General features: G+C 43.0%; 1 protein-coding gene across 2 annotated transcripts in view; it reads right to left on the bottom strand.

Annotated features, from left to right (window-relative positions):
- DOP1A (DOP1 leucine zipper like protein A) overlaps window positions 1-15,640 on the bottom strand; it is a 102,498-nt gene that overhangs the window by 27,010 nt on the left and 59,848 nt on the right. For both annotated transcript variants that reach the window (XM_040428696.1, XM_040428697.1), the window contains 8 exons: window positions 14,073-14,225; window positions 12,641-12,741; window positions 7,664-7,920; window positions 5,504-7,469; window positions 5,309-5,420; window positions 3,635-3,817; window positions 1,330-1,455; window positions 438-572 (listed from right to left, as the gene is read on the bottom strand). In XM_040428696.1, the coding sequence (XP_040284630.1) occupies window positions 438-572; window positions 1,330-1,455; window positions 3,635-3,817; window positions 5,309-5,420; window positions 5,504-7,469; window positions 7,664-7,920; window positions 12,641-12,741; window positions 14,073-14,225 (3,033 nt within the window). The remainder of the gene's footprint in view (window positions 1-437; window positions 573-1,329; window positions 1,456-3,634; window positions 3,818-5,308; window positions 5,421-5,503; window positions 7,470-7,663; window positions 7,921-12,640; window positions 12,742-14,072; window positions 14,226-15,640) is intronic.

Genomic DNA, 15,640 nt, shown 5'->3' with positions numbered 1-15,640 from the left:
GACAGACTCACATTGGGCAGATTAATAAAGATACGCTATCTTCGTGGCATGAAAAAGTTGCAAAATGTTTGCGCAAGTGTCGTTTTTTCCCCAGCCTCGCCACTTTCCCGAAAAAGGGGCCTGGTGAGAGCGGCCAGTTTTCTGGCATAGAAGTAGAACACTAAAATCTATTTCAGTTCAGGCACAAAGACTGCTGCATGCTGTGCCTAATTTATGATGAGGCATACGACTCGCAGCAAGGTGAGAGAACACTATATGTGAGCACTTCTCTGTCCTCGTTCTAGTGATCGGTGGGGGCCTCAGCACTCAGATCCCCACCGATCAAGCTCTGTGATGTCTCCATGACATATCAAAAGTTTTATGAAACCTCAGTAACCCTTTAATAACAAGAAGAACAAGAGGTGGAATAGTATAAGCATCGCATATTAATAATATACCTTGTCTTTAGCTATGGCGGGAGGCTGCTTTAACACTTCCTTCACTGTCTGAATGACCGTCTCTGTCCTCATCACACTGATGGAACGAACTAACTCTACAAGCAGAAGTTGCTCTTCACTTGCTAATGGAATAACCTAAGCACACAAGAAAGAGGTATAAATGCACATGATAAAAACTGTAGAGGAGATTTATAAAAAGAAATGCAGATAAAAATAGCGGTAACTGCAATCAGATTACAGGGTAAATAATAAAAGAGGCTTCAACTTCTCTGTACACTGTTCTCACAAATCTCCATTAGGCTACTTTCACACTAGCGTTCGGAGCGGGTCCGTCTGATGTTTCATCAGACGGATCCGCTCCTATAATGCAGACGTTTGCATCCGTTCAGAACGGATCCGTCTGCATTATAACTTAGAGAAATTTCTAAGTGTGAAAGTAGCCTGAAGGGATCCGTCCAGACTTTACATTGAAAGTCAAAGGGGAACGGATCCGCTTGAAGATTGAGCCATATAGTGTCATCTTCAAACGGATCCGTCCCCATTGACTTACATTGTAAGTCTGGACGGATCCGCTTGCCTCCGCGCGGCCAGGCGGACACCCGAACGCTGCAAGCAGCGTTCAGGTGTCCGCTCGCTGAGCGGAGCGGAGGCTGAACGCTGTGAGACTGATGCATTCTGAGCGGATCCGCGTCCACTGAGAATGCATTAGGGCTGGACGGCTGCGTTCGGGGCCGCTTGTGAGACCCTTCAAACGGAGCTCACGAGCGGACACCTGAACGCAGGTGTGAAAGTAGCCTTACCCAGTGCTACAAAGAGTGACATAAGCTAATATCTTATAACAATGGACGCTTTGCCATCTAATGGCAGATCATGGTCTTCTAACTCTTTGTACCTTTGTACGGGCAGAATTTTTCTTATGTCTTCTTTCATTCCATACAAAGGCAATGGCTGCCATAAAATGAACCCCATGATTCATGGATATTGGTCCTAAGAGCTCCAGGATCTGCTGCCTTAAGTTCTGTTAATACAAAATTTAAAGTTAAGTTTTCTGATTAAAGCAAAATAAACGTAAAAAAAAACAAAACCTGCTGGTTCTCTGAGCTGATCACTGATCTAAGGACTCATTCACATGGCAGTATTCCTAGAAGTAGATCATACACAGAAAAATTATAACAGGAAGATTTGTACTACTTCCCTATGTTGGACGCTCGCCTGGTCTGGACTTACAAATACTGATGCAAACACTGATGTGTTCCAGTACAGCAGGATGCCAGAATTGAGTCAACTGGTGTATTTGGCCTGAATGTGATGACATTTCTGACTGGTACATAACAATACAATACATAAAAAACTGAAGTTTTTTTTGATATTTTTAAAATGTTTTCCTACTATTTCTGTTGAGAAATACAAACAGAGCTTTCCGAAACTTTTCCAATGAAGATGATGTGCAGTATTTCCTAAACTATTCTTGATGTACACCAAAGTGAATAAGGAGAAATGTAACTACTTTAACAAACCTATCATATTAAAGAGGTATTCCCATCTCAGACAATGGGGGCATATCGATAGGATATTCCCCCACTGCCTGTTAGGTGGGGTCCCAGAGGTGGGACTCTCACCTATCTAGTAAACTAAGACTTGAAAGCCATGGAGGGGGCACCGTGCGTGCACGGCCGCCCTCAATTTATATGGGGCCACTGAAAACAGCCAAGCGCTGGCTATTTCCGTCGCTCGCATAGAAATGAATGGGAGTGTTGGTCGCTCCGTGACTTTGAAGGTCCCGTTTACGAGATGGGTGCAGGTCCTGGAGGTGGGAACCACACCTATCAGGCAACGGGGGCATATCCTAGTGATATGCCCCCATTGTCTGAGATGACACTACTCTTTTAAGGGGCTGTTCGGTTTCAGGAGGAAACTGGAAAAAAACAAAGGATCCATTTACAATAAAGAAGTGCTAATTACATACCTGCCAGATCCAGTTGGGATCTATATAGGGTATAGCTACACAGCGACAGCTGTCGTGGTCAGGATCGCAGGGGTAATGCAGTGTAGTGAGGATCCCATAGAAACTAATTGGGTCACAGGACGAGTTGCATGTGTGCTGGGAGTGCGACTCCTGAATCACAAAAAATCCAGCACAGTTGGATTATTTGCGATTCAGGGGTCACAGCACACGTGTGACTAGCACAGTGACTCCATTCATTTCTATGGGATCCATGATACACTGACATGCCCCTGAGATCCTGGCCGTGACAGCTGAGACACAACCAGTGTTGCTGTATAGCTGAAACCCTACCCAGCTGAAGTGGTGATGTCACTCTGAGAACACGTGACCACTGCCACCAAGTACTGGCCTCTTTAGGGTTAAAGATAGTGATTTGCTGAAGCAGTCATGTGTTGTTGAGGTCATATCACTGCTCCCACAGAGTGAACAGATATATCCAACTGAGGCCCGTGACAGAGGCCACAGAGTGGCATCTACCACCTATTAGGATCCCAAAAAAACTAAAAAAGTTTATATATATATATATATATATATATATATATATATACACACGCACACACACACATAGTGGGGGCTCGCTCTGGTAGACAGGGTTAGCGGACGCAGTATAGAGGCAACAAGTTCTTTGGATCAAACAGTTCAGTGTTTTATTCATACTTTAGGCAAGTGACAAAACAAGCAGTCATATTCAAACAAAAAGTCACCTTGCGGTGTTGGTAGTAATTCACACTATGCGGCAATTCTGCCTCAAAGAGTGCTTGCTTATAGCAGCACCAACCTGTTTTCATGCCGCACAGGTAGCAAGCCTTCATCCAGACACAAGGCTCCCAGATCCCAAAACAGAGACCTGGCTTCTGAGCTCAGCTGCCTATTTAAGGACAGTCAGGTGCTGCCAAAACCCGGACCGGCATTTAAAATCCGGTCCGGTATTTGACCTCACCTGGCTGTAAATTAGCCCAGCAGCACATGCTGGGAGGAAAATACCTGTTTTCCCAGACCAAACCTCTCACTGAACTGGGATGTATGGAAACGTTAATGTATACATTGTGAGCTATTCCTAGCACACAGCATGACTTGTACATATTCATTACACTATTTGTATTTAATCCAATGAATTGAATTACCAGAGCACTGGATTATATAAAACTAAAAAATGTCAGGCATAACATGGCTGACCTCTTCAGACTATTACCTTTGTGGAGCCAAGGCTGATAGTGGTGACCGAGGCGGCCGCTGCTGCAAAGTTCTTCTCAGAAGAGTCATCTTGATGCAGAATACTCCATAGCTGGGTGACTGATGACATTATTAAGTGGAGGATAGAAAGGATTCCACTGCGGGCTTCCAGCAAATGTTTCTGATCTACGCTGACCATGAGCTGTAGCACGGGAGGTATAAGAGGGACATTTCTTTGTAGAACATTTCAAAGGCATATCTGCAAATATTCTTGAATACAAATCCTCTACTGAGTTTGGCAGCATATCTGTGTGTCCCATTGGTTACAGACTACTAGAATGTATGTGGTCAGATCCTGAGGTCATGGGTTACTTATTTCATCTGCTCCACAAAAGATTTCAGCGTGGATTGTACATACAAAAGGTGTATACGTCAAAAATAATTGCAGAATAGTGTCTTTTATTTTAGCACTGAAGCAATACAAAACAGTTTCAGAACTGCACACAGGCATAATAGGGAATCTCTCCCCAGGTTTATGCCGGCAGCATAAAGGTTCAGATTCCAGCGCTGGGCCACTTACTTTTTTCTTGCCATAATTTTCATTTTGTCATACTTTTGCAGATTAAAGTGCTGCCGGCCTGACTGGCCAGGTTTCACGGCACGGTTGTTACTCTTTTTGCCACTAGCACGTTACGAAGATAACTAATTTGTACCTTCCAGCCAGTCGGGGCTAGAGGTACCTTAATGTACATACAATTGGTGCCCACTGATGTCATTTAGAAAGAACATCTGACAGATTTACATGGGCTGATAGAGGGGGGCAATGACCGGGAATGTACGTTCGTTCCCAATCACTCCAGCAATGTTCGGGGATGTGTGGGGCAAAGCAATCATTACTACGGCTGCTTGTCCCCATACAGCTTCCTTGTTTGTTGGCAGCAAAGCGCTGTTTACAGAGGGTGATGTACTGCCGACAAATAAGGATTTTTCGGTGCTGTATGAAAGATTTGATCACTTGACAAGTGAGCAGTTGCTCAGTCACTGGGTGATTAGTGGCATATTTACACAAGGCAATTATTGTGAATGCGTGTTCGTAGGAGCGTTCATTCCTGATAATTGCACCTAGCTCTGTGAAAGGGAATTAAAGGGACTGTCCACGTTCGGGGGTCTTTTGGCCAGACCTCCCCATATCGTTGGACCTGAAGACAGAAGTATACTTACTTGCTCGCTGCTGCTGGGTTTCGGCTCCTTCATTCCCCCACCATGGTCGCCACTGGTAAACTTCCTGTTTGACAGGACTCATGTGATGCATGGGGGACACATCACCATTGTGGCCAGTCATTGGCAGCAGCCACGTGACCCCCATCAAACAGGAAGTTTACCAGTGGGGACTGGTGTGCGGCAGGGATCAGGTAAGTATGCTTCCCCTATGTGAAGAAGGGGTATCTGACAAAAAGACTAGGACAGATTCCTTATAAGATCTAGCAAGTTGCTGTATTTCCTTTTCAGTCCGCTTAGCAACAGTGATTGTAGAGAAGAACGCTAATTGTACAATTTTAGGAATATATTTAAAAAATCTTCACATTATCATAGAATCTTTACAAAACCCGGCACGTCTCAGTTTTAGACATCCCTATTTAAAGTGACTTTTCTTACACAGTACACTAAGATAATCTTGATATGTTCTTTTTACCTGGTGGTACTGAGCAGAAGGATCAAGCAGGCAATAGTGGATAATTGTTGTAATGCCTTCTAATAGAGTCAGTATCATATCGGGTGGGATGAATGACGCCATCCAGTGAGGCCTGAAAAGCATACAGAAAAGTAAACTCCTAATGCTTCCAGAAATAGGACAAACATGAAAATGGCAGCTTAGGCACACACCTACCTGTTGTCGGACAATCCTCTTTCATACTTGTATTGCTGTATTAAGTTATCAAGGTTTCTACAAAGTTGTAAAGTCACTGAAACCACTACTCGCTGTAAGACCTTCCCCATGTAAGGCAAGGTGGATGTGATGAGTCCGATCCACTGCGGGTGCATTTTACATGTATAGTGCTGGTGTAAAGCCCTGATCACAGCACAGAGGAACATTCCCTGGAATGTGATTGGTTGCGAGTGCATATATTGTAAAGAGGTCATTGGCTGCTGAGGGTTTATGTGCTCCAGATCATTTATTACAAAATCAAAGCCCCCCTCATTGTCTTCCGGAACAGTCAAGACGCGATGTTCTAGGACAATAAGACCTTGAAGGACCTTTAATAATTGAGACTGTAGTGTGCTACCATTGTCAAATTCATCTTCAGAAAAATTAATGAGACTGTCTTCAGAAAAGCCTTCTTCAATGGCCATTATGTTCTTCTCTGCCATGCGCTCACTGTGCCACTTCTGGGCACTGAATATTGAAGACAGTAAACAGTGGAGGATCACTTTCTGAACCTTGCATTTGGACAACATGTCAGAGATAAAGCTGGCAAAGCCCTTAGCTGAGCTCTCGATGACCTTTGCTAACTCTGTAAACAGCAGGGTCAAGATTTCGATGCTCATCATTTGCATGTTACGGTTGCCCATGAGATCTTGTTGCAAAACCTTTACATGCGTAGGGTAATGGCTTCTCATAAAGTACAAACATAATGAAATAAGAATCTCAATATACATGGAGCTTCGGAAACTGTGATTAGAGTCCAGGGGAATACTGCTGTAAAAGTCCTTCCCCATGACAGAAATCCGATGCCTCGCTAAAAGATTCTGGAGCAGAGATAACTGAGGAGTGTATGCATTGTTCACACTGGTAGTGGATATAGCACTTACAAACACAGTTGGGCAGGTTTTTAATATGGCTTTTATAGCAGATAAAGCATATAGTGTCCTGGAGGAGTCATATAACTGGAGGTACAAGAGCACATGCTGGTAAAGAGGGTGGATGTTGAAATGGGGGGATTTATGCATTCCGGGAGAACCCACATCACTTTCAATTTCTGAGATTTCACCTTCCCCGCAACTATACCAGTTCTCCAAATCTAGTCCATCACTGAAAAAAACATTTGTCTGCTTCGACTTTTCATGTTGGCCCTTTTTCTTGTCTTCATCTTTCCTTCTGGGCATTTTTACTTTTGGTTTTGCGCCTGTTGCTTTACTGCCCCCTTCTTTACCACGTGGGTCCTTTTCTGTCCCTTTACCTTTAAAATTAAACTGGATGCTACTGTGACTTCGTTTTCGGTGTTGTCCCCCCATCATGCTGGAATTAAATTCTGCAGGTATCTGCTGAGCGATAATTGATGGAGAAGACAGGTTTCTGGTTATGGCATTGGCCAAGCTTTCAATGCCGACCTCTGCAGACACGGACAGAAAGTTAGATGGATCTCTAACGAAGAGGTTATTTTCATTTGCTTGAGGAACCTCTAACTCACTGTGAGGTGCTTCATCCACTACTGTGCTGCATACATTTATTCTCTCAGATGTATCTACCTGATCAGCATCAGAGTAATTTGATTCTGGATCTTCGTCAACATTTCTAAGAACACTGAAGATCAGGTCAGTGATAACTTGCTGGACTATCTCCTCAACAGAGTCCTCTCTAGAGACTGGACAGTTATCTTGAGCTGTCAAACTCTCAGCATCCACCTCATCTCCCACTGAAGACTGCGAACAACCAGAATCTGAGCTCTGCAGGTTTTCTATCTGCTGATCTGGAAGCTCGAAGTCCGATATTCCCATTGGGATGGTCTCACTGCTTGTACTCAGCAGTGAAAGCCGGTCACTCAAAGGATTGACCGTAAGGCTAAAGTTCTCCATCTCGTCCATGAGAACCTGTTTAGATGTGGCCAGAGAACATATCCGAGAGCTGGGAAAAGCTGCAAGAATGTACAAAACATATATTAATATATGAGCATAAATAACAAGACATCATGCAGACCAAATGACTAATTACATGGTGTGACATTAAAGGTATAAAACGGGTGTATCCCACTATACAACCAGAAGCACTCAACAAGTCACATATAAAAGATAGTACATTGAACACATTTCACTAGCAGGTTATACATACCATTATTATTGTTAGATGCCTTACTGAAGACTTTCCGGCTTTCTTCCAAGTGTCGAGATGATTTACTCCAGTGTCTCTCAGCCTGGACTCGCTGTACAGATACACGCTGTGTCTTAGGATGGAGGAGTAGAAGTAGGAGTGGTTCAAGGACTCTAGCAATATCATGTCTCTGTAGTACTTGATGTAACCAGGCCTGACCCACAGAAGATGTGCAGCCATCTAAGCTATTCAGACTGTCCAGCATAATAAATAATGACCTGCAATTGACAATAAGTAACCAATAAGACACCACAAGGTGGAGATGGACACGATACAATGGTATGGCAAATTAGAAACTTTTTGAAGAACGCCACTAATTTATTGCTTTAGCTTTCGATCTATGTAACTAATCCAATAAATAGCAAATTACTACTGATACAGTTAGGGGTTCTTTCACAAAGACGATTTTTTAAAAGAAACTTGTCACTATAAAAATGCATTGTAATCTGCAGGCAGCATGTTATAGAGCAGTAGGAGGTGAGCAGATGGATATATAGTTTTGTAGGAAAAGACTCAGCTAAACTTTAAAGAGTATGTCCGGGCTTTTACTATTGATGACCTAGGTCATCAATATCAGATCAGGAGGGGCCTGACACCTGGCACCCACGCCAGTCAGCTGTATGAGGAGACATGGCGCGCAATATGCATGTGCCATTTCCAGTCTCTCTTCCTGTCCGCTGCTGCTGTCTATAGACCATAGACAGCTGCAGCGGACAGGAAGAGATAAGGGAGATGGCACGTGTGCACTGCGTCTCCTCATGCAGCTCATCAGCGGGGGTGTCGGGTCCCTCCCGATCTGATATCTGACAACCCCTTTAATTTATACATTTATATCTCTGCTCATTCTGGGCTTTGGAGTCAAGGAGGCTCCTATCAGTGATTGACAGCCTTCCCTCTATGACGGTATACATTGATAGGATCGCCTCCTTGCCTTCAAAGTCCAGATTAAGTAGGAATTTAAAGGGGTTGTCCCATGAAAAATATTCAGCAGTTTTCAAACCAACACCTGGATCTGAATACTTTTGTAATTGCATGTAATTAGAAATTTTGCATAGCTACTGAGTTATTCAATAAAACTTATCTGTATAGCACCACCTGCTGTTTGTTTTTGTGTCTGGCTCACTGAGGTGGCCGCACATGCTCAGTTTCATTCTTCATCTGCCTCCTGAGCTGTGATAGGGAGAGTATGGACACGCCCCCTTAGCTGCAGCAGAAAAGACACTCCCCTTGAGCTGTCAGCTTGATATAAATCTAGCAGAGCAATGAATAGGAAATCCCTGGATCCATGTGAGGTACAGGGCTGGTTCTAGCTTTGTTAGTTATATTGTCATGTACTATATGATGTCTGATTCTCATTTGTTTACATAAGTCATGGGGTATCCCCTTTAAATTAATAATTTACAGGTTTTGCTGAATTTTTTCCCACAAAACGGTTTACAAATCTGCTCCGCTCCTCCAGCTCTATAACATGCTGTCTGCAGATTACACTGCATTTTCATGGTGACAGATTCCCTTTAAAACAAAGCCAACTTTTCTAATCCCCATTGAGCAGCTTCTTTTGCAGGAGGTAGCCACACCTGGCTATGTGTTCTCTGTAGCCACACCTGAACAGACGTCCATGTAAGACAACCCATCTGGCAGGTCTCACAGAAAGTTACCAGTGATATATTACGCTCCTGTATACTGTATGTTTCATTCTCTGCAGTTTTGCCTGTGCATAACCTTCAGCATGACAGGAAGATGTGCATTAAGGAATTCAATGTATGGCTTGGTGAATGGTGTCTGAACCAAGGGTTTGGCTTTGTGTCTCATGTTAGCTATTGTTGGAATGGAAAAGAACTGTACGAGAAAGATGGTTTGCATCTTTCTCTCAAGGGAACGAATGTCCTCGGTGAACAGTTCCAAGTATTTGCTAAGGAGCATTTAAACGAGGAAAGGGGGGCAAAAGAGTGATAATCCAGCAGTCCGACTGCCCCCCGGAACAATGCCAGAAGATGCCAGTAGCACAAAGGTTAAGAAATGACAAGCTCAGATTCTTATCTACAAATGCTCGCAGTTTAGGGAATAAGATCAATAAACTTGAGGCTATAATGGAATCTGAGAATATAGATGTAGTGGCTGTTACTGAGACGTGGTTCAAGGGGAGTAATGACTGGGATATATCAATACCAGGGTTCTCTCTATACAGGAAAGACAGAGAAGGCAAGAAGGGGGGAGGGGTGGCCCTGTATGTGAAAGACAGCATAAAATCTAATTTGATACAAGTTAGCGAGAACAATTTAGAGTCAGTTTGGGTTACCTTGCAGCTTGATAATCATAAGGTAACTCGTGTAGGTGTGATATATAGACCACCTAGCCAAGTCAAAGAATTAGATGATCTACTAGTTGAGGAAATAGCTAAAATGACATTGAAGGGGGAAGTTATCATTATGGGAGACTTCAATCTTCCTGATGTAAACTGGAAAACCAAAATAGCTAGTTCTGCCAGGAGTACAGATATTCTAAATTCCCTACTGGGATTATCTCTACAGCAAGTAGTTGAGGAGCCAACCCGGAAGGAGGCCATTTTAGATTTAGTATTCACAAATGGGAATTTGGTATATGATATTACTGTAGGGGAAAGCTTGGGATCTAATGATCACCAGTCAGAGTGGTTTACTATAAGTACAGTGACTGAGTCACACCACACAAAAACAAAAGTTTTAGATTTTAGAAAAACGGACTTTTCTAAAATTAGATTAGTGGTATACGAGTCCCTATCAGATTGGAACAGTTTCATTGGAGTCCAGGAGAAATGGGACTACTTAAAAGAGGCACTATTGAAGGCAACAGAAAATTGCATTAGGCTTGTCAGTAAAAGCAAAAAAAGGAAAAGACCACTGTGGTACTCAGCAGAAGTGGCCAAAATCATTAAAAACAAAAAGATAGCATTTAGAAATTATAAAAAAAAAAAAAAACGAGGATGACAGGCTAATTTACAAGATTAGGCAGAGAGAGGCCAAACAAGTTATAAGAGCTTCTAAAGCACAGGCAGAAGAGAAATTAGCTCAGTCAGGGAAAAAAGGCGATAAGGCATTCTTCAGATACATAAATGAAAAAAGGAATTACAAAATTAAAAACAAAAGAAGGAAGGTATATGGAAGAAGATAAAGAACTAGCTGACTGCCTCAATGAATACTTCTGTTCAGTCTTTACGAAGGAAAATGAAGAAAAAGGACCTCAGTTAGGAAAGAAGACTAATGAATCTTTTGATGCATGTCTCTTTACAGAGGAAGAGGTTCTAAGTCAGCTGTCTAAAATCAATACAAATAAGTCACAGGGGCCTGATGGGATACACCCAAAGCTATTAAAAGAGCTCAGCGGTGAACTAGCAAAACCATTAACAGATTTATTTAATCAATCACTGGCAACAGGAGTCGCCCCAGAAGATTCGAAATTAGCAAATGTTGTGCTGATTCACAAGAAAGGTAGTAGGGAGGAATCGGGCAACTATAGGCCAGTAAGCCTGACATCAATAGTGGGGAAATTAATGGAAACCATACTTAAGGAAAGGATTGTGGAACATCTAAAATCCCATGGATTGTAAGATGAAAAACAGCATGGGTTTACTTCAGGGAGATCATGTCAAACTAATCTTATTGATTTTTTTGATTGGGTGACTAAAACAATAGATGGCGGAGGTGCAGTAGACATCGCTTATCTAGACTTTAGTAAGGCTTTCGATACTGTCCCACACAGAAGGCTTATCAATAAATTGCAGTCTTTGGGCTTGGACTCCCATATTGTTGAATGGATTAGGCAGTGGCTGAGGGTCAGGCAACAGAGGGTTGTAGTCAATGGAGTATATTCAGACCATGGTCTTGTTACCAGTGGGGTACCTCAGGGATCTGTTATGGGACCCATATTGTTTAATATCTTTATCAGCGAAATTGCAGAAGGCCTCGATGGTAAGGTGTGTCTTTTTGCTGATGACACAAAGATTTGTAACAGGGTTGATGTTCCTGGAGGGATACACCAAATGGAAAAGGATTTAGGAAAACTAGAGGAATGGTCAAAAATCTGGCAACTAAGATTTAATGTGGATAAGTGCAAAATAATGCACCTGAGGTAAAAAACCCAAGAGCAGAATATAAAATAAGTGATACAGTCCTAACCTCAGTATCTGAGGAAAGGGATTTAGGGGTCATTATTTCAGAAGACATAAATGTAGGCAGACAATGTCATAGAGCAGCAGGAAATGCTAGCAGAATGCTTGGGTGTATAAGTAGAGGCATTACCAGTAGAAAGAGGGAGGTGCTCATGCCGCTCTACAGAGCACTAGTGAGACCTCATTTGGAGTATTGTGCTCAGTACTGGAGACCATATCTCCAGAAGGATATTGATACTTTGGAGAGAGTTCAGAGAAGAGCTACTAAACTGGTACATGGATTGCAGGATAAAACTTACCAGGAAAGATTAAAGGACCTTAACATGTATAGCTTGGAAGAAAGACGAGACAGAGGGGATATGATAGAAACTTTTAAATACATAAAGGGAATCAACAAGGTAAAAGAGGAGAGAATATTTAAAAGAAGAAAAACTGCTACAAGAGGACATAGTTTTAAATTAGAGGGGCAAAGGTTTAAAAGTAATATCAGGAAGTATTACTTTACTGAGAGAGTAGTGGATGCATGGAATAGCCTTCCTGCAGAAGTGGTAGCTGCAAATACAGTGAAGAAGTTTAAGCATGCATGGGATAGGCATAATGCGATCCTTCATATAAGATAGGGCCAGGGGCTATCCATAGTATTCAGTATATTGGGCAGACTAGATGGGCCAAATGGTTCTTATCTGCCGACACATTCTATGTTTCTATTTCTTCAGAACTTGTAGTGGTGGTTCATTTTTTTATGTTTGTGCATCTCAATACTGCATTATCCATTAGAAAGTATCACAAACCTGTCAAAAGTACGACCATAGGATGAGGACTTGTTGATGTGAAGGTCCCTGGTGAGGTGCCACAGGACTGCAAATCTACCATGAGCCTCCATTCTAATTTTCTGTGAAAAAATAAAGGAAGGGGTAAAATTAAAATCTGAGGGCCCAGTAGTCAGTAAGTATATAAGTATACATGTAGCGGAGGGGTAGCACGATCCACAAGGTCTCCGCTGGTAGACAGGAAAAGCAGGCAATGATCCAAATAGGCCGGTACAGCATACAATCCTTCCCTCCCAAGAACTGTAACGGAACGCCTAGCACCCCGACCGGGTACCTCCGTCGATAGATGCTCCTAGTGCTTCCAGAGGACTCCAAGCACTCCACTTGACCCCGTCAGCACTGCAGACCCCACGAACCGCTGAAGCTTGGTGGAGGCCTCGCCATCTCCTACCCACCCTGGACCTATGACAAGGCTCCAGTGGGTGAACCTCTCCTAAATCCAGAGACAGGAACCAGGAGCAAGCTCTTACAAGAGCTAGGAGTTATAGCCAGGGGAGTATACAGCGTATAGCAATCCCCATACACATGAGACGAGGCTCTATGTTGAGTGTAAAACAGGAACTGACTGTACTTCACGTACAGCCTCTTTTATTCACAAACCAAAAACATAGTACTGCCCACAGGGTTTTGAAATACAACCAATCAATATATTACAACACATCCCCACAGTGCATCATGGTTTCCTCCACTCTGCCCTGGAGACACCCGAGTAGTAATCCAATTATCTCTCAGGACAAAGGGAAATTGCCAATACACATGTGGGAACAACAGGACGGGAATCCCCACCCAAACACACAATGTCACACCCTCCCAGCAAACACAGACATTAACATATCCCAGATAGCTCCAGTCTGAGGGCATATCATTAGGTGAATGCCGCTCAGAATACACAAATACAATACAATTAGCTATCTGGGTCCCCTCACATAACAACATACAATTGCATGAATGCTGGCGGTTTTCATGCAGCCAGCATAGGAACGTTACAGCCCACCTGAACCATATTTACACAAAACATATATACGCTTGGTTCTTTAAAGTGGCATACACATATGAAATAACATCGTACATACAGGAATGACAATATACAGTGGCTGGGTTTGCCACAATACAGTATATTAATAATAAAACTATTCATATAATCACATGGTAACAATGCTTCACGTAAGGCAAGGTCTACTGCAAAAAATCAGCTGAGTGTCTGTTACACAAAATTCAGAGCTGGGAAATACAGATAAAGAAGAGCAGAATGGAAACAATCTGTGAGATCATAGCGGCCGAGAAAAAAACCGCAGACAAATGTTTGATGGCCAGATTCCACATGACCAGTCCAAAACTGGAAGAATATCTTATTTAAATTGTTATGACTACAGAATGTAAGTGAAACACGTACCTTATCCTTGTGTGTCAGCTGCTGGCTGATGACATCTTCACATATGCTGGAGGATGGGACCAGGTTGTGCAGTTGATAGAAGAGCTCCACACTTCTTTGATGGTGTTGTGGGGTCCTGTCACCCAGCTGTTGCCAAAGTGTTATAGCCACATTCTGCACATGGTCCAAAGAGAACAGGGTTGTAACAGATGCAGTAAAACAGCAGATCAGGTTATCTGGGATTAGGACACATTTCATTTGTGATGTGAATACTTAAAAAGGTCACCTCCAAAATGCGTTTTGAAGTAAACCGCCATGTAGGGTAGGTGCCCTGAAACATAACCTAACTAATATTAAAAAGTGGTTGTCTCACTTCAGCAAATGCCATTTATCATGTAGAGCAGGGATGCGCAACCCGCGGCCTGCATGCGGCCCCCAAAGCCAAGGTTTGCGGCCCCCGTCCTCCTGGACAGAAACACAGCTGATCATGCGATAGTACTACATTATTAAAGATTTGTTATTTTGTTTTAGCGCTCCTCTTCATGAATATATATTATTTTGCTATAATTGAGGACGTATACCACTACACCTATTTCATTTTTGTTTTGTTTTCGGACACATTATGTGGCAAAAATATATTTTAAAAAAAATAATAGAAAAAAAAAAATATACAAATAAAATAAAAAAAGATGCAGGATAGTAGAGTGTTCATTATCCCCTAACAGACTTTTTATGACCTCTTGGGGGAAATATGTGGCAAAAACTAGATTTTTGTACTCACCGTAAAATCTGTTTCTCTTCCGTTCATTGGGGACACAGGCCCTGCCCATGGGTATAGCTGTTGCCGCTAGGAGGCGGACACTAAGCACACAAAGTGTAAGCTCCTCCCTCTTCAGCTATATCACTTCCTGCAGGGACCAAGCTAATCAGTTTAGTGCAACAGCAGTAGGGGGAAGCCAGACATAAGAAAATCACATTATGAGCAAAGTCAGAACCACACAGGCCCGAAAAGGCCCATAACAAAAAAACTGGGTGGCAGCTGTGTCCCTAATGAATGGAAGAGAAACAGATTTTACGGTGAGTACAAAAATTTTGTTTTCTCATCCGTCTCATTGGGGGACACAGGCCTTGACCATGGGACGTTCCAGAGCAGTCCCTGAATGTGGGCTTAACTTCAACCTCCCTGCCAATCAGAGAACCGCTGTCTGCTAAACTCTACGCCCCAAAGAAGCGTCAGGAGATGCAAAGGTGTGCACTTTGTAAAACTTGGAAAAAGTATGCAAAGACGACCAGGTCGCCACCTTGCACACCTGAAGGGCCAAAGCCCCGTGATGCACCGCCTAAGAGACCCCCACTGCCCGAGCCGAATGAGCAGTCACCCGGAAGGGCGGGGACCTGGACCTTAACGCGGTAAGCTTCCACAATAGCCAAACAAATCCATCTGGAAACGGAAGTCTTTGACGCTGCCAGCCCTCTCTGGAATCACGAACAGTGAATCCGTCCGCCTGAAAGATGCTGTCTGGGAAGGATAGATACGCACTGCACGCACCAGATCCAGAGTATGGAGCGACTGTTCTCGAGGATGAGAC

The sequence above is a fragment of the Bufo bufo genome, chromosome 4 (genome assembly GCF_905171765.1).
Source record: "Bufo bufo chromosome 4, aBufBuf1.1, whole genome shotgun sequence".
NCBI classification, from domain to species: Eukaryota; Metazoa; Chordata; class Amphibia; order Anura; family Bufonidae; genus Bufo; species Bufo bufo.
Note: the sequence above shows the minus strand (reverse complement) of the source record. Positions and strands in the feature narration are given on the sequence as shown.